This window comes from Colletotrichum siamense, assembly GCF_013390195.1.
Source record: "Colletotrichum siamense strain Cg363 chromosome Unknown KSG_Cg363_contig05, whole genome shotgun sequence".
Classification (NCBI taxonomy): domain Eukaryota; kingdom Fungi; phylum Ascomycota; class Sordariomycetes; order Glomerellales; family Glomerellaceae; genus Colletotrichum; species Colletotrichum siamense.
Window position 1 is genome coordinate 3,161,967 of NW_023501018.1, and position 23,356 is coordinate 3,185,322.

Sequence of the window (23,356 nt, forward strand, 5' to 3'; positions counted from 1 at the left end):
CGAGGTGGTCCTGTCATCAGCAAGGCGGACGGGAATACCTGGGCACGGCTATTGTGCTGGCAATTGGTTAGGTAAACCGCGGCGTGCTGAGGCGTCCTGTGTCGCCGTGGCTGGGCAAGAGAGAGGTCAAGACGGCAGAGTATGGTTGGACAGCAGACAAGACAAAGAGGAGCGCGTTTTCAACGTGTTTTATCCGCCATCAAGCCACCACCCCTCGTGGGCGAGAAGAAAGGCTTATGGTTCAGGTTGACAGTGGCCCAATCGGGACAGATCTGCTGCCGGTCTGCGTCAAGAGGGTTCCGTGTGGACGGTGTTCCAGCGCCCTTCTAGAAGGAGCACCCCTGCCTGGTATCAGTGGGGAGGAGCCACCGCATAAAGGGTACTTTCCCTGCCGCTCCACGAGTGTCCTGCGGACGTTGCGGACGGCACAGACGCGCCTTTTTCTGAGTGTAACAGTGCAACATGGAAAAGGACGAAGGGAAGGAGTGCCGCTGGAGGAAAGCACTTTCTTAAGGCGTGAAGACAGGGCAGGGTCGACTAACGATCCAACGGGCAAGAAGCAAGCGAGGTGGGGGCTTCCATGACTGAGGCAACGTGGGGTTGCACCTGGCACCTGCCCTGTGTTGCCCTGTCTCCCGTCCATGCCTGCCTGTCTGCCTGCCTTCCTCAGCTGTAAGCCTGTGCCTGCCTGTGCCCATTTCCAGCTTCCGGATGCGAATGCACCCTGATGTCTGAGATCCACGGGCTGGCGTCTGGCCTCCTCAAGTTTATTCCCAAGTTATTCGTATCCATGGTACTGCACCTTGTCTTAATACATTGCCTTACCTCCACCGTACCTACCTTGCTTTGGTATCTACCTATCCTGCAGTCGCAAGTCGCAAGTCGCAAGTTGCAGCAGGTGCGTTCAGACCCAGAGTCCAGCCAGGTCCGGCTTCCGTGACAGTTTGGCAACTGCCCGTCCTTTCTTTCTGGCCTGTCCCTCTCCCCCATTTCCGTCCTGGCTGGCCGCGCACTGCTACTGTTCCTCGTCTCAAATGACCAACAGTTGGCCCTCACATCTGTCCGATCCCATCCCCCTCCGCAAAGCGTACGTATGGCCAACCAAAGCTTGTCCGCTGAGAGCCGGGGCCATCTTACGACAACGAGGACGAATTCTTTTTCAGCGTTCGGTGTCTCTGCTGCATTTCTGTTCGAGTTTGCATTAGCGCCATGTCAACGTTCCTTAGGTCGTCTGCCCAGCCCTTCGACCGGTACAGAAAGCCCCGCCCCTGGCAGAAGAGTGAACATCCGGCGGTATCGCCAACACGTGGCCCGGGATTAATCTCACCTGCACCTTCTGGGCCCACGTCGTACCACTCACTCATTGCATCCATTCTCTTACACTCACAGTCGCCCACTACCGTTTACTCTTTTAAAGTACGTTTCTTGTTCGTCTCTTCAACTGATTCTGGCAGAGTGCGAGAAAACTCAATCTCCAGTCTCATTCCAAGTTTTCTCCAATTAGCGCTACACATTAACAACTTGAGACATCTCTCCCTTTGGGATCAGACACCGAGCTTCCCAAAATGACTGCATACTTTCTCCATCCCGACACACTCATCTTTTTGACTTTGGGGCTCGCCGTTCCTGGACTGTGTGGCCCCCAAACTCCCACCGGGAGTCAATAAACAACCCCCCTAACCTAGGAGGCATGCGAACCACCACCACGATAAGGCCCCTTTCAAACTAAACCTCGTCCAACGAGTCCATTTCCGCTTCTGTTTATCGTCCTACATCATCGTCGTTTCCTGCGTCACTTAACCTCACATCAAGCACAGTCCACGTCTTTGCTGATGCTACAGGCAAAGACAAGGCCGACACTCAACACGGACATAACGTTCCCCGTCCCATTCCGCCTATCCAATCGGTCACTTCGCGGCCGACACCCCCATCATCCCTGGTTCAGGCATCCCCTTGCGACAGGCTTGCCTTGTCGTACCCTGTCGCCCACGTTCAGCCCCTCGCTCGCCCCATCAGGTGTGCCATTACGAACGTCCTGCAGAACGGATCCTGCGGGACGTAGGTGGCATGCGCCTCTGCGGCCCAGACGGTCTTGCAGCACATTCCCTTTAAACTCTCCCACACCCCTTCGTCCCGCGCACCTACATCCGAGCCGCTTGAACTTAGTCCCCTGATCTTCAACGCCCAGAGATCTCGCCGCAATCACTTGTATCTCGAGTCCCAGTCCCTAATAACCCGGAGAACCCCATCGAGTCGACCGACATCGCTTGTGACGACGACATCCTTGGACTGACGCTGGAGGGGAGGATCACCGGAGGAGGACGACGCATCTTGGTATACGAACGACTTCCGATTTCATCATGGCTGCCGGGCGAACCATCGAGTTATAGATCGGGCCACAACGCCGTCGTAAATAATCGCCCTCACCGCTCGAGCATTCAACCGCTAGACTTTTGAAGATGGACGACATGTTACCGCCGCCGATGACCCCCTCCGAGCGAGGGGGTTACCGGCGGACCAACGGAGGCAACAATGCTTTTCACAACTTTTACAACGACTATTCGCACATATCAGACCCCGCCCTACGGAGGCGGCTGGCTTTGAGCGAGATTGACAAAGTTCCTTTTGGCTTATACCGTTAGTTGATGATTGCCCATTCGCCGACGCGTGTTCACTAACACAATGGAACAGATGTAAGAGCGATTCTGGTAGCAGGTGTTGGATTCTTCCTCGATTCGTACGATATTTTTGCAATCAACCTTATTATCACCCTCCTGGGGGTTGTTTTCTGGCAAGGGCCTCCGGATCAAATTCAGCATGGCTACGGCGGTAACCACGGAGAGTTACCGGGCTCCGTCAACTCCGCTCTTAAGGCTTCGACTAGTGCTGGAATAATCATCGGTCAGCTTGTATTTGGCTGGCTTGCGGATGTCTTCGGCAGGAGGAGGATGTATGGAGTGGAACTTGGCATCATTATCTTGGCGACGCTGAGCGCTGCACTCGTCTCGCCAAGTCAGTCCGTTGGGTTTACAGGGCTAATGATCTTTTGGAGAATTATCATGGTAGGGTCATGATGGGTTTCCTCTACGCCCGCATAACTGACAACGAGCAGGGCATTGGAATTGGGGGCGACTATCCGCTCAGCTCGGTCATCACCTCAGAGTACGTTATCTCTCCTGTTATCACCTTTACCGGGTAATGCTCGAGCTTACACTCGCGACAGATTTGCGCCAACCCGGTGGAGAGGAGCCATGATTGCTGCAGTTTTCAGCATGCAAGGCTTGGGCCAACTTGGTGCCTCAGTCGTCGCCCTCATTACGGCGGAAGCATTCAAAGAATCTTATCTCGACGTCACCACAATTGCCAGCTGTCATGAACGTTGTCAACTTGCTGCCGACCGTTCATGGCGAATCATTGTCGGAGTCGGCGCTCTCCCAGCCTGTCTTGCCTTGTACTACCGCGTCACCATTCCCGAGACGCCCCGTTATACCTTTGATGTGGAGCAAGATGTCGAGAAGGCTGACGCCGACATCAAGGCGTATATGGCCAGCAAGTCACAAGGCGAAGTCGATCCAGAGCTACAATTCAGGATGAAGAAACAGGCCGGACCCGCATACAACACCCCGAGTGCCTCATGGCGCGATACGTTTGCGTTCTTCGCTCAGTGGAAGAACTTCAAGACCTTGACGGGCACCGCCTTGTCCTGGTTCTTCCTCGTATGTTACCCTGCTCCTCAACAATATGTTAAGACACTGACATGTGAGGCAGGATCTAGCATTCTATGGCTTAGGATTGAATAACACCTCTGTGCTTCAAGCTATTGGCTATGGCGATGGAGCCAATTTCTACGAGAAGCTACACAATCAAGCAGTCGGCATGATTATTTTGTCGTCTGCTGGAGCTATCCCTGGTATGAATCTCTTTGCAAATATGCCTCGCAACTCTTTCCGCTGACATTGTCATCTTAGGGTACTGGGCTAGTGTATTCGCCATCGACACTATGGGTCGCAAGCCCCTGCAGATGTTGGGTTTCTTTGTCCTGACCGTTTTATTCTGCATCTTGGGCTTCATGCTTCATCAGCTTCCGCACCCAATCTTCCTCACGCTTTACATCATTGGTCAATTCTTCTTCAACTTCGGTAAGTGCTTGGAACGCGCCGTCTTCGCTGACCAAACTAACATGGACAGGCCCGAACACGACGACCTTCATCGTTCCGGGAGAGTGCTTCCCGACACGCTATCGATCTACGGGCCACGGTATCTCAGCAGCGATGGGCAAAGTCGGCGCCATTCTTGCACAAATCATTAGTATCCCATTGTTGTCGAAGGATACGCCTGCCGACTGTCACGGCAATGCCTGCTCGCCATGGCTTGACCGTCTTCTCGAGCTGTTCGCTTTGTTCATGTTCTTGGGCATGCTCGCCACCCTCCTGATCCCCGAGACGAAAGGAATGACGCTCGAAGAATTGGCCGGCGAGACCCCAACCTCTTACGATCGCGGTCGCAACGGCAGTATATCACACTACCCGCGCTACAGCGGCAGATGGAACCCCTTCGCTGGCGGCCACCCGGCTGGTTTCCATTACCCCCGTATGAGCAACATTCGGGCTGTCCGCGTCGGCATCATGACGTCTCCGGACCTTCTAGCCGAAGAAGAACGCAGAAGGAGAAATCAAACCCGGTTCTGGCGGAAGAGGAGGAAGGACAGGGGTGCAAATAATAGCACCGGTAGCTCGGACGAGTACGCCATGACTTTCCGAAATAGCGGCGTGTCTTCTTCCTACGGTCCCTCCACGGCCAACGCAGACGAAATACCACCTGAACAGGTCCCAACTTGGGGCGCTGGGTGGGGCAGAATCGATCGCGGCGCGCAGCCCATGGAGAACGTGAAGCTGCACGATGCCGGAAACCTCTTGCGCCGAGATTCGAGAGCATGATTTCTTTCTTTTAGGAAAGCGGCTGAAAGGGAAAGCGGGCGTTTGGGTAGGACTTTATGTGTTATGACTGGGAAAAACGCAAGTGAATTGCTCTTATGATTATGTGTATGTATTATATGTCCAGCTAGACAGTACATGAGTAATGTCATCATGAGGCTGCTCACGCAGCAACTTCAGCCAACGGTCCAAAAAAGATGTTGTAAGTCGCGGACGACTGTGATCATGATCAGTGGGAGGCTTGAACTCCCGGCCTTGGCATTACTCAACACATCTGATGATGTATTAGTACCACGCTCTAACCAACTGAGCTAACCGACCAGCTGTTGTTGAAGGAGGGTGCCCTAGCCCTTACTGTATGGGGCGGTGGGCGGAGGTGGATGTGGTGATGATTTTGAAGCGGGCCGGGGTCGGAGTGTGTGGGTCGCCGGACGGGGAGCAAACGACGGCTCGGGAAGAGATCCTCGGCAGTGAGAAGCAGTTTAGTGTAGCACATAGATTAATAGACGATAAAGCTAGTCATATCTGATTCAATAGATGTTAAATTCTGCTTTCAATAAGATGGAGTGCCTATCTAGAGTGAGGCGTTTACGTTGTCTTACACCGTCTTGTGGCATATTTTCGAGATGGGTAGATAAACCGGCCAGGCGCTAACGCAGCGCTTTCTCTATGCTTCTCATTTCAATCTTCATAGCCTCTTCTGGCCTCATCAGCTGCATGTTTGTGTAATGCCGACGGATAGGCCTCTGGGGGATATGGTCTGATCATGGTTTCTGAAGGAAACATAGCAGGCATCGACGGCGAGGTTAGAAGGGAAATAGAAAGCGTCTACTGCTGACAGTGTTCGCTAAAATCGTATATCTGACATTGACGTGTTATTAAAAGTCGATTGACTCCAAGATTAGCGCATAATATTCAGATGCGGTGTCGGGAGCAATTTTCCCATTTACAACAGATGTAAGTTGAAATGGCATTTGCTAAGATGTGAAGTAGCACTCGTGACAAACGACTCATTAGGGTGATGAAGTCTGAGAGGCGACTGTGCGCGACTGAGGCTGAGGTAAGAAAGAATTCTGAAACTAAGAGAATACAGGTTGAGCAAAAGAAAGATCAGCATCACGATTGATTGAAACAAAGCCGTCAACTCGAGTGATTCGCATCTTCAGGTGTGGGTCGGGCGAACACGGATTCTCCACATTTGCGCTACTTAGGCCACAAACTGACCGCGACTTCCAACGCCTCCAATCAACAATTGGAGATCCCGAACCTGGCCGGCTGGCGCAATGGTAGCGCGTCAGACTTCTATCCGCTCTTGAGTGGTGTAGTAATCTGAAGGCTGCGGGTTCGAGCCCCGCGTTGGTCAACTTTTTGCATTTTGGTGTGATGTTTCCATCGATTTTCGTCTGCGTGGCTTGCTGGTTGTGAGTTGTGCTGGTACGATGCTCTGGGGAGGGAAAGAAGCTGCAGTTTGTATGAAGATGTCCTGTGTACTTCGGAATATGATTTTGTAGATGGTGTAATTGAAGCTCTAATGGTTCTTTGCTTCCACGAATCAGCTACGTCATTCACTGTTGCACAGTGGCCTAAAGTGAGAACGAAGGGTCCGCCGCCGCTGGTCTTCGCTTGTTGCACACCTGAAGCTCACCGAAACCAAAGTGCCCCACTAAATTCCTGATGGTCGCATAAGCCGCGTCGAGCTCCCAGCTTCCCTCTCTCAAGGCAAGCTCACGCAGCCCAGATTGCAAGATGGTACGTATGCCCGCGCCGCATCTCATGCTCAGAGCATGCAGAGGCGACTGCGATTCTGATGTTTTATTCGCTTTTGCCACCGCATGTTTGGCTAATTCTGGCCCGCTCTCGCAGTTACCCCTCGGTCTTTTGAACGCTGCCCAAGGGCACCCCATGCTCGTAGAGCTCAAGAACGGCGAAACGCTGAACGGCCACCTCGTCATGTGCGACACTTGGATGAATTTGACGTTGAAGGAGGTCGTGCAGACGAGTCCGGTACGCGACGGCTTCCCCCCCGACATCGGTTGGACGCTCTCGACTGACGTGGATACAGGAAGGTGACAAGTTTGTTAAGATACCCGAGGTTTACGTGAAGGGAAACAACGTATGAACAATGGCCCGCGACCCATTTTAGACCCAGTGACACGGAACGCTGACGCGCTGCAACAGATTAAATACCTCCGAGTTCCCGACGATATTATCGATCTGGTCAAGGAGAACCAGCAGAACAACCAGGGAGGTTTCCGCGGAGGCAGGGGCGGACAATCGAGAGGCGACCACGGCGGTCGTGGCGGAGACAGGGGACGTGGCAGAGGACAGAGAGGCGGCCGTGGAAGGGGCCGCGGCCCATCATCATGAGGCGGGAGGTTTCCATGACTGCGAGGAATGCGAGAATGAGCTACGGCGCAACGGGCCACGCAGAGGTCCAGAATCCAGAATAATACCAAAGCAGAGAAGCATCTGCCCATGGAACCCACCAAAGAGCGTCTCGCGACGGAGGGACAGGGCGTGCTGCTGTTGGGCTGACGGTTGGAGACTTCCCCAGGCATCACCAGCAGCTACCTGGGCCTGGAAACGCGTGCACGCCGAATGAATCATTTTAAGTACTCTAAAATCAAACAAGAGATATCCATGAGATGAAGATTCTGCTCAAGTGCTTTGCCCGTGTTCAAATTGCTGCACTTCGAGAGCTCTCCAGGAACAGTCATTGAATGTCACGTGACCCCGCGCCGGCCAGGATGTTCGGTGACGAAAGCTCCGAATTCTGCCAGGTACAGCTCCAAGTATTTTGGCAGAAACGCGAACCCTGAATATTGCCAACTCCCATGTCGGGATCCCGAATAGTTTTCGACGGCCTATGGCGCTGCCTTTGCCCTTCCGTCGACGCACATGCCGCAGCCAAATTACTGAGTTCTCCAGCCATCGCCCGCCCGTCGCTAGCAACGAGACCTCGATTCCCCTCCACCCTCACCACTCGACCCCGCGCAGTCCGAACACAATGTCGACGGTACGGGGGCAGCGCATACCACGAAGCTGCCACGCAGAAGGAGCTTGAAGATGCGAGAAGCCGACTTGTACCCGTAAAAGACGAGCCGCCGGCGAGACAACGACCGCGGGACCACTCTAAGCCAGACCCAATAGAAGCGCTGCGAGCTGCGCCGGAGGCTGCTGTGTACGAAGCACTCGAAGTCTTGCGCGGGCAGCCGAAGAGCTTCGAGAAGGTGGCGACGATCATAACGCACTTGGTTACTGACCGCGATGTCGAATTGAGCCCCGCGCTGTACGAGCACTTGGTCGTCGCCATGGCAGATGTTCAGGGTTCCGCAGCGATGCTGGCACAGCTGTTTGCGGAGATGAGGGAGCTGCACTTGGCGCCCTCGCCGGCCATTCACCATGCAGCACTCGCGGTACGATATTAGATGCGAAAGTATCGGAGCTCATAAGCTAACTCGTGGCGACACAGGCTCTTGCGGTTCACCCCGATTACATCGTCCGAAACGAGGTCCTCGCAGCCATGAAACAGTCCTGGACGGAAATCAACCCGGAAGCAGACGGCCATGTCGCCCTCGGCCTCCTACGCGACGGGCAGTTCGAGCTCGCCCTCGACAAGCTGGAGAGCATGATCGACAACCACATCCCCGTGCAGCCGTGGGTCTACGACATCTTCATCTTCATGTTCGCGCAGCGCGGGTTCGTCGAGGAAGCCGTCCGGCTGGCGCACAGCAAGGCGCACACCACCGCGGCCGCCGACGACTCCGCCGAGAGCCCGCTGTCCATGTGGCACATGCTCCTGGATGTTTGCAGCCAGGCGTACCATTACGAGGGCACGCGGTACGTCTGGGGCCGGCTGTACGAGGCGGACAGGTATGCCTTGCCCGAGGGCGTGCTGCTGAACATCATTAACACGGCGGCGCGGCACCACGATTTTGAGCTGGTCACAAACGCGAATAAGCTGATTGCGCAGAGGGGCGGGAAGTTGCAGGCGCATCACTACGAGCCGCTTATCGATTGCTACGGCGGGGTTGGCGATTTGGAGGGCGCGCTGAGGGTGTTGTGCATCATGTTCAACGCCATCTCCGTCGCGCCGTACGCCAGCGCGCGCTCGATCTATGAGTGGGTCAAGAAGGAGCCGGAGAGCCTGGATTCAGCCCTCGAGGCGCTGGCTGCGTTGAAGAAGGAGTATAAGATCCCGATAGCGGCGCTGAATGTGCTCGTCGAGGCTGCGGTGGAGACGCATGGGTATGCCAAGGCGCTGGAGATTTACAGGAATGCCCCTAATTACACGGAGGCTCCCCCGAACCACGTTACGGTGCGGTATCTCTTGCAAGCCTGCGAGGACGCGGAGGCGCGGCGGATGCTGGTAGCCGAGGACCCGGAGCTGGCGCTCAAGGGCGACCGGCAGGTCTTTGCAGACGTTATCTTCGAGCATGTCATGGCGGGCGACCTCGACATGGCGTACAAGTGCGTGGAGATGCTGGGCGACGCTCCCGACCCGGAGACTGGCGCCAAGCCCGAGGCGTGGATCAGCCAGCAGACGTTGCTGGTGCTTGTGAGGAAGTCTCTGGATGCGCAGGATGAGCGTGTCTGGTGGTTGGTGGAGCAGGCGGAGAAGAGGAACATGGACGTCCAGTCTGGCATTGCGAAGCTGATGGCGTCGTTTGCGGAGCAGGTGAAGAGGACTACAGGGCTGGGAGAGGAGACTGGTGGGTTGGAGGACGATTCTGACGAGAGGCATCCTTGGACGTCGTGATGATTATGATGGTGTTGATCAGCTGTTGAATCAATCTTGGTAAATGTCAGTGACTGTTCGTATGGAGAGGCACAGGTCGGATCAAACGGGCGTTGTCAAATGAACTCGATAAACCCTAAAGGCATTTTGAGGGTAGAAAACACAAAAGATCACGACACCAAGTCTATGAAAGCCACTTGAAAGCTGCCCAGGACATCTTTACGGTCTCATGATACTTGCTGAAGCTCTTCCTATTCGTCACTGTCTACCTATTGTCTACCTAATTAGACATCAAAAACTTGAAAGTAGAGGTATACACAACACATGCTATCAGATGTAACCAGTGATGCGCTGCGAGCGAGTATGTCGCAGACGACGCAGTCGGTTACATTACATTGCCTGTTCGCACCTGAGACATGCTAGGCGTCTGGTTCGTCAAGACACATCGGCTCGCCAGCGTTCACATCCTCTTCGATCATGAGTTTGGCCATGCCCTGTGAAATGTCAAGATCCAGGTCCATGTTTCGACTTACTGAAGGCGACTGTTGCTCCACGGGGCTGTCCACGCACATGGCGTCCTCGTCATTGAGGTGATCCGTGTTGCTGCTCGAGGACATTGTCTCGGATGAGTAACGATAGTTGAAGACGATAATCTGGTTGGTGTGACTCTCTAAGTGATGGGCGCTTTTGTAATGTTGTTGATGGGGCGCAAGTGACAATGATGCAGTTATAATGATGGTGTTGAATGGTGGTATTGTGCAGTTGTGGTGTACTGAGAGCCGTGGACGATGGGCGTCTTATAAGGCTCATATCTTGAACACGCGTAAGATCTAACGGCGACCGGGTTGAGGCCGGTTTCAAGAGGACGCAGTGCCACATTGTTGAAGAGGACCACTAAACTCCTCAGACCATACACACAATGAACGTGTAATTGAAAGGCCGGACTTGTTCTTGACAAGTTTCAGATTGTACTTTTGAGACTCTCATTGAGATACAAGAAAAGCACAAAGATCTATCAAATTATTGCAGCCGAATTCCTCAAGGAAGTTGGCGTTTTTGTAAGCAGCATAACTTCAAGAGTTCTGCCATCTGGGCGAATAGTAGGCCCCAACGAAATAGTGACGATAATCACGACAATAGAGACGACGTTAGGGATAGGGACTCCAGGAATGATAACGACAACAGTAACGATAGGGAAGACAGGCACAATAGTGACGACAAGGACGACAGGGACAATAGGAGTAATAGAATCATTAACATATAATAAATTATTAGAACTAGCATGATAGTTGTCCGCCCGGATAGCAAAACTCCACCTCAAAGAAGGCTATGCGACAGGAAGACTTGACGAAAGGTCGCTAAACTGAAGCCCGGCAGCTAGAAAGAAGGTGAGGTATCCCGAAAATTGTGATGGATACCGATATGTTGAGCATATGTGACCGCTCAGAAGTCAGGCTGCCCAGGAAGTCAATGAAGTAGCAGGGGGGTAGAATAAAAGACATGAGCTCTGTCATTTCTGTATGAGGTAGACGAAACCTTGCGATACCCAAACAGAAGGGTGCATCTTAGAAGAGTATAATCTATCAGAAAAGCCTTTCGGATATTGGTTATGGGTGTATGTTAGTAGGGTCAAAAATAGTTTTGTCATACTTGATAGCTGGAGAGACGATGAATCAAGCTTGATAGTTGTTACTGAAGATCCCTTTGCTGCAGAGGATTCCAGAGCTGTTAATCGCGTCGGACTTAGCAAACACGGAGAGTAGCAATATTCCCGCTCACCACCAGAGAGCCATGTGCAACATCCGGACGTTCGTTTGTCCCGAACTCAACCGGAAACCCGAGAGAGTGGTCCAGCGTGACTCATCTGCCGTCAATTAACCTTATCTAAACCGTTGTTGCCGGGACGCAGATATGAGACGTAGCTCAGGCACTAACGATATGAACTCGGGCTCTGCTGACAGACTCCTCTCAGCTGAATAATTCGACCATTGTGCTTGAGCCTTGAGAGAGGTTCTGCCTTATTGGCAGCCACAGGGGCATCCAAGCTTCAGCACATGAGACGACGTGAACACCTGGAATCATCATCTCGAGCTAATTAAACAATCTCACGTCTCGTGAGGAAGTTTCCAAACGGCCAGGGGGGTTTTGTCCAGTGGTGCTTACTGTATGCTGCAAACGTCCCTGGCGTCCATGGATGCCATCTGCCGACGTAAGCCACACACCAGCGCACCTCGACGGCTTTCTCTCAGGCTATAAGCTTCAACATAGAAATGGCATTCTAGTTGCTTGGCGGCATACGGATTTATAAGAGTCGGAGGAAAACATTTTCCCATTCGAGAATGGTGTAACCTGTGAGTCGGCGCGGGATGACGAGTGGGCTTAAGCTTTTGACCCCAACCGCACATTAGCGTTCTTTCTTACGGACAAGCCAATCACAGACAGCCTTCCAAACAGATTTACGAGGGATGCCGGATCTCGCTGATAAATACACCAAAATCCGTGGGGCGGATTAGTGATTCCGTCATGTACCGCCAGTTATCCTAATCTTACACGGAAGCACCAATGTCTGACCATCAGCACTATCACTCGCTACACCTTCAGGGAACGCCAACTCCCCACACGGGTCTAGCGTGCTAAACTCCAGCGCCCGCCCGCAAGCCATCTCCCTCCCCACGGCGTCACGTCAGCCCTAGATGATGTTGTCTCTTGCTCCAGACGACTCGGAATGAATCGCAAAGTCCAGACGCGAAACGGGGGTCCAATGGCCCGGTGACACGGTTAGATCTTACCGCAGCAGATTTGAGACGTGGTAATCAGATTTGCCCATTGGGGAAACCGAGTGCCCCAGTCCCTGCGCCGCTGGAGCACGACAGCAGCCCAGACAGACGGTACCATGCATGCGCTCCATCTCCCTTTCCGGTAGCTTCGAAAGCTTCGATCCGGTGTGATTCATAATTGATGTTCACACACGCTAGAAAGGGGACTTGATTTCTTCCGCGTCGCGTTTAATGGTGCTCGTAAGCCCGGGCTGCCACGGACGGACGAAGGATTGACACCTGCTCGGTCATCATTGACGTGCTAGGCGCGATGTTAGTCCCTTTGGTGTTGATGTTAGAGGCTTGTTCCATTGTTCGTCCGAGATGATGATGAGTATATAGATGCCATGAATATCTCATGTCTAGACTCTCTTTCCTCACCACCCCATCAGCTTCAACATCAAACATACTTGACCTGAAGGCATAGACACATAAGTCTAGAGCCTGCGACAGCAAATCAACCAACCCAACATCGCTCCATCGCAGGATTGGCATCACAGATACCAGCGCCCAAGCCACATCATCACACAACGTCTCAATGGCGAACCTAATCATAGACGCCCCGGTGGGCCAGCTCATCCGTCTCCTCACAGGGACAAAATTCCTCCGCTACCCGGAAGAAGAGCCCGACTTCCAGCTTCCGCAACAATGGCTTGACGTTATGAATTCTTCCGATGAGAAGGACGACACTGCCGAAGCCACCCCGGCCGTAACATCACCGGCGCCGGCCAGTTCCTCCGCTTCCAGCCACAGCGACGAGGAGAACACACTTTCCAAGGAGAAGACGACTGACGCCGGACCGTACGGTGTCGGGGCCACCCGGACGAGGAGCAGAGAGGAGACGGTTCCGTACTCACAGGAACGCTTGGAAGTCGACGAGGCTCACGAGATTGAAAGGACCAAGAGCATACCTATCGCACCGAAGAAGACCAAAGATGGTGCTATTCTGGTGGACTGGTACTTCTCCGACGACCTGAGCAATCCTCTGAATTGGTCTAATAACAAGCGCCTCCTCATCACCGCCATTATCTGCATCTACACATTTGTGGTGTATACCTCATCAGCAATCTACACGAGCTCAATCGAGGGCGTTGTCAACGAGTTCGGCGTCAACCTCACTGAAGCTTCACTGGGTCTCGCCCTCTTCGTTCTGGGCTACGGCATCGGCCCACTGGTGTTCTCCCCCCTTTCCGAGATCCCCAGAATAGGGCGCAACCCGATCTACATTGTCACGATGCTTCTCTTTGTTATCGTTTCTATCCCTGCGCCATTGGTCGACAACTACGCCGGCCTGATGGTCCTCCGTTTCCTGCAGGGTCTCTTCGGCTCTCCATGCCTTGCTTCGGGAGCTGCCTCACTTGGTGACATCTACTCCATGATGAATCTCTCCTACCCATTTGCACTCATCATGTGGACTAGCTCTGCATACTGCGGTAAGCAACTGTCGATACCACTTCTCATCAATGCCGTTCTAATCATCACCTAGGTCCCGCTCTTGGTCCCCTCCTCTCAGGCTACGCCGTCACCGCCAAGGGCTGGCGCTGGTCCCTCTGGGAGATCCTCTGGGCCGCCGCCCCGGTCTTCATCGTGATGTTTATCTTCCTCCCGGAGACCTCCGCCCCTAACATCCTCCTCCGCCGCGCCAAACGCCTGCGCAAGCTCACCGGCAACTCGCGCTTCATGTCTCAATCCGAGATCGACCAGCGGAACCTCAAGACTTCAGCCGTGGTTATCGACGCCCTCATCAAGCCCCTTGAGATCACACTCAAGGACCCGGCCATTCTCTTCGTTCAAATCTACACGGCCATCATCTACGGCATCTACTACAGCTTCTTCGAGGTCTTCCCCCTCGTCTACCCAGTCTACTACCACATGTCGCTTGGCCAGATCGGTCTGGTCTTCCTATGTATCCTGGTCGCCTGCCTGATCGGCGTCGCCATGTACATGTCCTACCTCGCCTTCTACATGATCCCCCGCATCCGCAAGTTCGGCTTTCCCGTACAGGAGAGCCGCCTTGTTCCTGCTCTGCCTGCAGCCTTCGGCCCCACGATCGGTCTCTTCATCTTCGCGTGGACTGCATCGCCTGCAATCCACTGGATTGCGCCGACGATCGGAATCACGGTCTACGGCGCCACGGTGTTTGTGGTGATGCAGTGCATCTTCGTGTACGTCCCGCTGAGCTACCCGCAATACGCAGCCAGCTTGTTTGCCGGTAACGACTTCTTCCGGTCGGCGCTGGCGTTTGCGAGCATCCTGTTCGCGAGACCGCTGTATGGCAACTTAGGTGTCGCAAGGGGCACGAGTCTGCTCGGTGGACTGAGCACGATTGGAATCATTGGAATCTGGCTGCTTTACTTCTACGGAGCGAGGTTGAGGGCCAGAAGTACCTTTGCTATCTCTGGATGAGCGAACCGAGGAAGAGACTACATTTGATGGAAATTGGCACAGCGTTGTGTGGAGTCTTTTGAGCTGGCTGGCTCTGTTTGATGGTATACCTAGGCTGGGGGAATCATAGGGAATTGCGAGTCTTAATGATATACATAATGCTTAGATTTTCATGTCAATCCACACTGCATAATTATTGAATCATACCTTGCGCACTTACATCGAACTCTCAAACCCTGGATCTGGTGCTGAGTCGAATGCTCTATGCTAACTAGCAAAACCCTCATACGTATTGTAACGCGTAGCTTGGAATCTTTTCGTCAACAGCTCCAGCGCGAATATTGACGCCGAGAATAGGAACACACACTCTTTATTCAAGTTTGCATTTAGATCGAGAAACAATTATCACTGAATCAATACTAGTTACACCATGTTTCGGCATACCTCCTCAATCACAAAGCTGTATGCCACGACGAACAGAAGTTTTTCACAGAAGTCTCTCAGTTACCGTTTGAACGGTGATGTCGAATGCAACCATGCCAACAACATTTCTCGTGCAATTCGTGCTTGTAGTTGTTTGCAATTAAAATCCCGTCAACCTAATGAGATGCTAATTGTCGTGATACAATCATCGTAGCTGTCACGCAAGCTGGAATTCTGGACCATAATCAATTGATCTGGGATATCCGTACGTTCTATTGCAACTTCAGCCATAGCGCCAATTCATACTCTTTGAGCACTCTCAGCTGAGCCTCTAGTGTAAAACGGGAGGGTAGGCGACACGAGTCAACTACGAATTGCACCAAACCGCACCTCCTCCGGCACGAGAAGCGAGAGGCGGACAGCTCCGACTGCCCCTGAAGAGACACCAAATTTTGACTCGTAGCCCAATTGCTACTCGGAGTTCGGACTTTTGACGAGACATACGTCAATAGGTACGAACAGATACCTATATGTAGGAACGTTTCCCGCGGGGCCCCATTTTGACAACATGAGCCTTTTCTTCTACAACAGGGCCAAAGTCCGAGAATATCTCCCAATTTCCATTTAAAAAAGTGGTGATCGTAGTGATTTTAGGCTAGCTGACAGGATGACGAAATCGAAAGACCCGATGGCGACAGCCGTTGATATGGCTCTGGTATCCATTTGGTCAACTATGGAGTCAACCCGGTTGGTCAACGGAAGGGGCATGGGCGGCCGAGTATCCACACCCGTTACCACGGGGCCCCCCGGACCGCCGTCTAGTTCACCTTTGAGTCGGGGCCCGGCCCCCTTTTGGAGTGACATTCAAAAGGTACTGCGTAGAAGCCGATGGGACTGTGAGGTCGGAGAAATGATGCACTTGTCCGTCATTGCTAATTAGCGCATGGTAAAGAAATTCTTGATATGTAGTCGGTGTAGCCTCGACGGCGAGCTTGAACGGGGAGGGCTTGGTTCTTCTTCTTCCGCGCTTTGCTTGCGAATCTTTGCTGCTGTTGGACACTCTTAGAAGTTGGAGGTCAATCGTTGCAATGTCATTTCTCAGTCTGCCAAAGCTGTTGACCGCGGCGCTCAGCGCCAGCGCTGTGGTAGCGCAGAACGTTCAACAGCGCCAACCCAACATCGTGTTCATTCTCACCGACGACCAGGATGAACAGCTCGGCTCACTCGACTACATGCCGTTCGTGCAGAAGCACTTCGTGAATGAGGGAACATATTACCGCAAGCACTTCTGCACTATTTCGATCTGCTGCCCGTCGCGAGTCAGCTTGTTGACAGGTCAAGCTGCTCACAACACTAATGTCACCTACGTTACTCCGCCTCATGGTGAGCAAAGCCTGTCACGTTCCATTGCGAGACTTTCTAACCAGATTTCTACTCAGGTGGATATCCCAAGTTCGTCTCTCAGGGATACAATGAGAAGTACTTGCCTGTCTGGCTGCAGGATGCTGGCTACAACACCTACTACACGGGCAAGCTCTTCAACGCCCATAGCACCGACAACTGGAACAACCCCCACCCTAAGGGTTGGACCGGAAGTGATTGTAAGTGACTGGGAAGCTGAAGTATGATCGGAACCCAATTAACTTTACTGCATAGTCCTGCTTGATCCCAACACCTACCTTTACTTGAACGCGACATTCCAAAGAAACGACAACCCGCCTCAGACGTACCCCGGGGAGTACAGCAATGATCTGGTCGCTGAAAGGGCACTTGGTTTCTTAGATGACGCCCTCAAGTTCAACGGCAGCAAGCCTTTCTTCGTCGGTATTGCGCCCATTGGGCCTCACAACAACGGCCTTGGTGGTGAGACAAGCGCCGGAGCTACGCCACCGATTCCCGCCAAGAGACATGAGAACCTTTTCCCCAACATCACAGTTCCCCGGACTTACAATTTCAACCCGGATAAGGTAAGTCTCGACCCTTTCTTTTGAAGTATTTGTCAGAGGAATATTATGATTAACACGACCAAACCACAGCCTAGCATGGCCAATTGGGGCTTGATTATCCCCAAGCTCAACTCCTCTGAAATCGCCTACGGTGACAACTACTACCGTCGCCGCCTCCAGACGCTGCAATCTGTCGATGAGATGGTCGATGCTGTTTTCAAGCGTCTCGAAGATGCCGGCGTTCTCGACAACACCTACGTCATTTTCACTTCCGACAACGGTTTTCACATTGGTCAGCACCGTCTCAAGCCCGGAAAGACCTGCGCCATCGAGGAGGACATCAACGTTCCGTTCCTCATCCGTGGACCCGGTATTCCCAAGGGAAAGACGGTGGACTTTGTCACTACCCACACTGACATCGCGCCCACCATCTTTTCAATTGCCAACATCACCCTCCGCGATGACTTCGATGGATCACCTATCCCTTTCTTGGAAGACGAGATCGCGAAGGCGCAGAATGATCCCAAGCACGATCACGTCAACGTCGAGTTTTGGGGCACGCAACGTGGTTATGATGTTTTTGGAGGAGGTAAGAAGAACCATGGAATCGAAACGGAGTTTTCACTGACTGAATACTGCAGTCTCGGCCAACAACACTTACAAAGCCATGCGTGTTCTTGGTGATGGGTACAGCTTGTTCTACTCCGTATGGTGCAGCAATGAACACGAGTTCTACGACATGAAGGTAAGTTGACATGCCGAACTCCGAAGTTACGAATAGCATGATTGCTGACGCCCAGAGCAGAAGGACCCGGGCCAGATGGACAACCTGGCTGGTAGCGCAACTGGCCAACTCCTGGATAGGCCGCTGTCATCTGTGCAAGACCGCCTGGATGCCCTTCTCCTAGTCCTGAAAAGCTGCAAGGCGGAGAGTTGCAGACTACCTTGGAGTCAGATTCATCCCGATGGAGCCGTCAACAACCTTCGCGATGCTCTTGACGCTAAGTATGATGACTTCTACGCTGAACAGCCAAAGATTTCATTCTCGGACTGCAAGGACTTTTACGACATCGGATCCGAGGGACCACAGGAGCTCTTGCACTACGACCCGTGAGTCATGTGTGCCTGAAGTTCAATGACAAAGCATGAATAATGAATGGTATATAGAAAAGCTATTGCTGTTGGAAGCCTGTGGCAGCTGCCAGAGTTTGAGGAGTTGTGAAGGCTTCCATCGTTACGCATTGGATGCAACAGAAGTAATAGAACGATTTGATGCCCTGAAATCTTGCAAGAGTTTGCCACGAGATCGTAATCACACTTCAAGATGACTTGAACATTGTCGCGCCATGACATCGGTCAAGCCCTGTCATGCGTTCGTGTCTGGGCGGCTTATTGGACAGGAACATTTCTCTGAGCCTCTGTTGAATCAATTACGAGCCAACTCAGAGCCACCAACGATATTGTGGGTACAGAAGGTTGAACAGAGTTCTTTCCGACGATTCTGATTCAATGAGTTTCATACTCATGATGCAGAAGCTGTATTCATGCAGTATATCGAATAAAAAAGAAATTAGAGCAGCCGAACTGCATTTCGGGTTTGACGAAGCCGCGAGCTTCTCAATCCATCTCAATATTCAGCCGGGATGCAAGTCTAATGCCATACCATACCATGGCAAAGATTGTTATCAAATTAAGATGAATGCTCATAGCATGATTTCGGGAAAATCGCCTCCGACACGCTTGCATGTCTGGGCTAATCTCATCAACGGCGTCTGGCTGTTTTGCGTCACGCGTTTCTGTATTCGAATATTAGCACTGATGTCTTGACGGGATGAATGCAACTTATAATTACCTTGATGAATACGATCAATCATCGCTTGTTTCGTTCTGGGGCCATAGATGAACAGATTCAGGATTGCGGTGACGCCAGCAATGGCAAACGGAACCCAATCCCGCTTGTCTTTCAGTAAAGATGCTGGCCCACTAGGTGGGAATGTGAGCGCCGTTGCAACCAGCAAGATAGATTGACATCGAAAGTAGATGGGGAAAAGTCGCTTTTGTAGGGTCGTGAAAGCAGTCTTCGGAAGCTCGTTGTAACAAACTTTGGTGTTGACGAAGGTCTGGAAGAGGGTTGTGCCCAGTAGAGTTGCGTATGAGATGATGTGGCAAGGTGCTAACAGAGTCGCCATGGTTGATGAAAATGATTGGATTAAGGTAGAGATTATCATGTCAAAACCAGCCATCTAGCAATATAGTTTGAAAGTGAAGAAGCAGTTGGAAAATTGGGAACATCTTCGCTTTTATCTCAACCAAGTTCCGCGCATGTTAATCTAGATGTGCATTAACGTTCCGGCGAAGTGTAAGTTCCGAACACCTTCGGATAGAATGCTAGGTGGCTGTGCGTACCTAAAACTAGAGGGAGGAACAGTGGCTTACAGCCGCCCCCACCACGGAGACTCCCACTACCGCTCGACAGCTGGTCTGGTCGAGGCTTCCGAAAGGATTCGGAGCGGCGGAAAATTAAGCATTTTGCTAACTCCAGACCACTTGATTGGCCCGAGTAAGAGTACATGTCTTGTTTGATTATCATCATGTAGTTGACGAGCCACGCCTTTAATCACGTGCAAAAGATGCACTACTCTGTGGACTGTCACTCTGGATAGTGTTCTGTGAATGGTACAAGCATTGAATAGATGCAAGGTTAGGATTGTGAATGCTGATGCTTCCACTCTGAGATAGCTTACATGTTCTTGACATAGCCACGTTGACCGTTGAGAACAATGCTGACCGTTTGTCTGTTGGACCTCAATCTTGCGACAACATTTCGCTGGTCGAGGTGAAGATTGTCTGCAAGAAGTCATGATCGACAATGACGTCTGTTCTAATGCTCACATTGATATGAGATATGAACCGTCTTCATGAATGATCTACTAACATGTAAGCACAGGCTTACATTTTTCGCCTATCATTCAACTGCCGGTCGGCTTTATCCCGATGATGCCCCGTTCGTTTAAGCTCACCACCCATGACTTGGCTCGTCTTAGAAAGAGGAGCTCCGAAGTCTCAACTTCTGCTCAAAATGTGGCGGTAGCTGACACTCCAGTAATTTTACAGTGGACCACGCACCTCGAACCGCCCGAAAACCCGTGCGCACGTTGCAGCCGGATGCCGTATGACGCCCGCATGCTTCCCGCATGTCACCCACCTCCCATCCCGCGATCGTCGCAGCTCCAAGTGCCGCGATATGATACGGGGAATTATGTGGTAACTGAAACCCTCGGCGCATATAGTACTGCAATGCACCACAACATGCCGCCTTCGCCAAACGTATAGTAGAACTAATTGGCTTGTTTATGACGTGGAAGCGAGAGTTCACGTCGTGGGGAAGAAGCAAGCATGTTGACTCGGAGGCTGGAGCTATCCGTACATGATGGGGGCTTGGTCGAGATGGAGATGGAGATGGAACCTGAGAAAAAGGCATATATAAGTTTCGATGATCACCTCATGACAAAACAAATTCAACAGACGCCTCTTCACTCATTTTCTCATCGCAAATATGGACGTGGCTTTGCCTACAACACGACTCACGGGTCTTGCAGACTCCTACCCAGTGGTAGCGGCGGTTTCTGCTGCTATCAGTGTGGTTAGTTTTCAAATTTTGATGATTTCTGTCGTGTGTGCTGACTTGAAACCCTGAACAGGCCATCGTATACTTTATCGTCCTCCTTCCGTTATACAACATACTACTACACCCCCTCCGGAAGTATCCTGGCCCAAAGCTATGGGCGGCTTCCCAAATCCCGTGGCTTCGCTCTTACACGGGCGGGCTTTACCACGTCAAGCTCCGCGACATGCACGAAAAGTACGGTCCCGTTATTCGGGTCGGTCCCAATGAACTGTCCTTCACCTCGCCAGAGGCATGGCAGGCGGTCATGGGCCACCGTAAGTCGGGTGAAGCGGAAAACGGCAAGGCGCCTTTCTATGCTGTCCCGCCAATCATCACGGGTCTCAACCGAACTGACCACTCACGCGTCCGGCGACTTATGTCTCACGGGTTTTCGTCAGCGGCGCTGCGAGATCAGGAGCCGATGATCAGAGGCTACATCGACTTGCTGATCCAGCGTCTCCATGAGAACAGTCAACAAGGCCGCAAAGCGGTTGACATTTGTGCGTGGTTCAACTACACGACTTTCGATATCATTGGGGACTTGACCTTTGGAGAGCCGTTCGGCTGTCTGCAACAATCAGCGATGCACCCGTGGGTCGAGTTGGTTTTCGCAAATGTCAAGACTACAGCTATGCGGTCTGCACTTGCGCGGTTTCCAGTGGCGAACCATCTTCTTCCATTTTTCGTCACTCCTCAACTTGTTAAGAAGGCAGCTGAGCACAAGGAACTTACACGAGAGAAAGTGTCTAAGCGCTTGACACTGACAGATGCGAGACCTGACCTGGTGCATGGCATGACTGTTGGAAAAGGTGGCCTGGTAAGTGTGATGTTTTGCAACTTCACGGCTGGGAACCTGAGACTAACGTGGTACCTAGACCGTCTCTCGCGAGGAATTGAACGAGAACTCAGAAGCACTCATCATTGCAGGCTCAGAGACGACGGCAACCGCACTTTCAGGGGCCATCTACATGCTGACGACACACCCTGCGATTCTCAAGACGTTGGCTGATGAGATCCGCTCTTCATTCGCGTCCGAGTCAGAGATGAATTCTATCAACACCGCGCAGCTTCCATATCTCCAAGCCGTTCTCGAGGAAACCCTGCGTTTCTTTCCTCCGGCACCCAACGCTTTGCCCCGAATTACCCCACCGGAAGGCAATCTTGTTCTGGGGAAGAGAGTTCCTGGAAATGTGAGTGCAAAGTTCGTTGATTTTGCTGGCTTGTATTGTTTCTAACAACCTACAGACTGTATTGTCAATTCCGCATTGGGCCATGTACCACACTTCCAGCAACTTTAGTCGACCTGACGAGTTCATCCCCAACCGGTGGCTTGACGACCCACAGTTCGCCAGTGACCGAAAGGAGTGTATGAATGTGTTCTCCTTTGGCCCGCGCAACTGCATTGGAAAGAAGTAAGATTCGGAAAGTACTGCATTGAACCGATTCTTTTGCTAATGAAGTCTAGCTTGGCGTATGTGGAGATGCGCATGTTCCTTGCTCGTGCGATCTGGAACTTCGATATCGAACTTGCGGCAGAGAGCATGGACTGGTTGCAGAAGGGTCGCTCGTTCAGTGTGTGGGCTAAGCACCCTCTCATGGTTCACTTGACCCCTCGGCCGGTGGCTGTATAGAGCCAGCAACGTTGTTTCTGGCAATAAGAAGCTTGCAACGAAGCAAAATACTTGGGCGTATAACGTGTTCTAGAGGCAGTCCGTACTAAATACTGACCTAGAGAGGACATTTCAACCCAGAAGTTGTGGGGTCTGAAGCCCGCTGCACACTGTACCAAAGAACCTTATTCCCGATTACGACGACCCCGGACTCAGTGTTATTTCGCGGCTGGCTTGATAGGACAAGGTATGCAGGTTGAAGTTAGAAATAGACTGAAAACAATTGAATTGGCGAACACGGAGTCGAAACTGACCAATTGTGAGGGGGATGATTCAACGACGATCCACCGTTCGGGGGCTAAATCACCCCCGCGCCGAGTGCCCCTTGTCAATTGATTCCGCCTGTTAAGGAGGTCCCTGGCGTTTGCTGTGCACGAGCTCCCAAGCCAAGTACGCCACTAACTCCTGCTGTGACGGACATCGGCAATGCAAAGCGGGCCGGCCCTCATCGTACACTTGGTGCACTTCCTTCCCCGCGACTGGACTTGATCTGGTTAATTCCTCCGTTCTCTTCTTTCTCATCGGTCATCGTGTCGGAATGGCGTCATTGTTGGACAAACCAACATCGGGTTTCTCCTGCCCGGTATGTGGCATGGAATTCCAGCGCCAAGACCATCTAAAAAGGCACGTTTTCCTCCATGAGGATTACAAGCCTTTCGCTTGTTCCACATGCAGGCGTCATTTCTCTCGACGGTGTGTTTGACTTCAGAGGAAAAGAAGTATTCCCATATATCTAGAACAGGTGCTGAAGGCGAAAACCCTGACAGAGACACCCTT

At 52.3% G+C, this 23,356-nt stretch overlaps 7 protein-coding genes across 7 annotated transcripts; 6 read left to right on the forward strand and 1 right to left on the reverse strand.

The window, feature by feature from the left end:
* Positions 1-2,459: 2,459 nt before the first annotated feature.
* On the forward strand, positions 2,460-4,937 carry pho-5-1 (Repressible high-affinity phosphate permease; the record flags this gene model as incomplete). The annotated part of the gene is made up of 7 exons (XM_036640260.1): positions 2,460-2,637; positions 2,692-3,062; positions 3,113-3,162; positions 3,224-3,716; positions 3,769-3,910; positions 3,969-4,139; positions 4,189-4,937. 7 exons carry the CDS (start codon positions 2,460-2,462, stop codon positions 4,935-4,937), a joined length of 2,154 nt encoding a protein of 717 aa, XP_036494436.1.
* Positions 4,938-6,680: 1,743 nt separating this feature from the next.
* On the forward strand, positions 6,681-7,301 carry LSM4 (putative U6 snRNA-associated Sm-like protein LSm4; the record flags this gene model as incomplete). The annotated part of the gene is made up of 3 exons (XM_036640261.1): positions 6,681-6,938; positions 6,997-7,047; positions 7,113-7,301. The coding sequence occupies 3 exons, from the start codon at positions 6,681-6,683 to the stop codon at positions 7,299-7,301; spliced, it is 498 nt and encodes a 165-aa protein (XP_036494446.1).
* Positions 7,302-7,941: 640 nt separating this feature from the next.
* On the forward strand, positions 7,942-9,693 carry CGCS363_v008413 (uncharacterized protein; the record flags this gene model as incomplete). Its single annotated transcript, XM_036640262.1, has 3 exons — positions 7,942-7,950; positions 7,988-8,350; positions 8,407-9,693. 3 exons carry the CDS (start codon positions 7,942-7,944, stop codon positions 9,691-9,693), a joined length of 1,659 nt encoding a protein of 552 aa, XP_036494441.1.
* A 3,333-nt stretch (positions 9,694-13,026) lies between these two features.
* mfs1-7 (Transporter mfs1) lies at positions 13,027-14,894 on the forward strand (the record flags this gene model as incomplete). The annotated part of the gene is made up of 2 exons (XM_036640263.1): positions 13,027-13,921; positions 13,975-14,894. The coding sequence occupies 2 exons, from the start codon at positions 13,027-13,029 to the stop codon at positions 14,892-14,894; spliced, it is 1,815 nt and encodes a 604-aa protein (XP_036495056.1).
* A 1,490-nt stretch (positions 14,895-16,384) lies between these two features.
* On the forward strand, positions 16,385-18,356 carry ARS-4 (Arylsulfatase; the record flags this gene model as incomplete). Its single annotated transcript, XM_036640264.1, has 6 exons — positions 16,385-16,679; positions 16,736-16,897; positions 16,953-17,263; positions 17,333-17,831; positions 17,884-17,987; positions 18,048-18,356. 6 exons carry the CDS (start codon positions 16,385-16,387, stop codon positions 18,354-18,356), a joined length of 1,680 nt encoding a protein of 559 aa, XP_036494493.1.
* Positions 18,357-18,859: 503 nt separating this feature from the next.
* On the reverse strand, positions 18,860-19,431 carry CGCS363_v008416 (putative mitochondrial outer membrane protein; the record flags this gene model as incomplete). Its single annotated transcript, XM_036640265.1, has 2 exons — positions 18,860-19,038; positions 19,095-19,431. 2 exons carry the CDS (start codon positions 19,429-19,431, stop codon positions 18,860-18,862), a joined length of 516 nt encoding a protein of 171 aa, XP_036495058.1.
* A 1,367-nt stretch (positions 19,432-20,798) lies between these two features.
* CGCS363_v008417 (Trichothecene C-15 hydroxylase) lies at positions 20,799-22,540 on the forward strand (the record flags this gene model as incomplete). Its single annotated transcript, XM_036640266.1, has 5 exons — positions 20,799-20,885; positions 20,944-21,726; positions 21,785-22,099; positions 22,155-22,321; positions 22,375-22,540. The coding sequence occupies 5 exons, from the start codon at positions 20,799-20,801 to the stop codon at positions 22,538-22,540; spliced, it is 1,518 nt and encodes a 505-aa protein (XP_036495057.1).
* Positions 22,541-23,356: the final 816 nt, after the last annotated feature.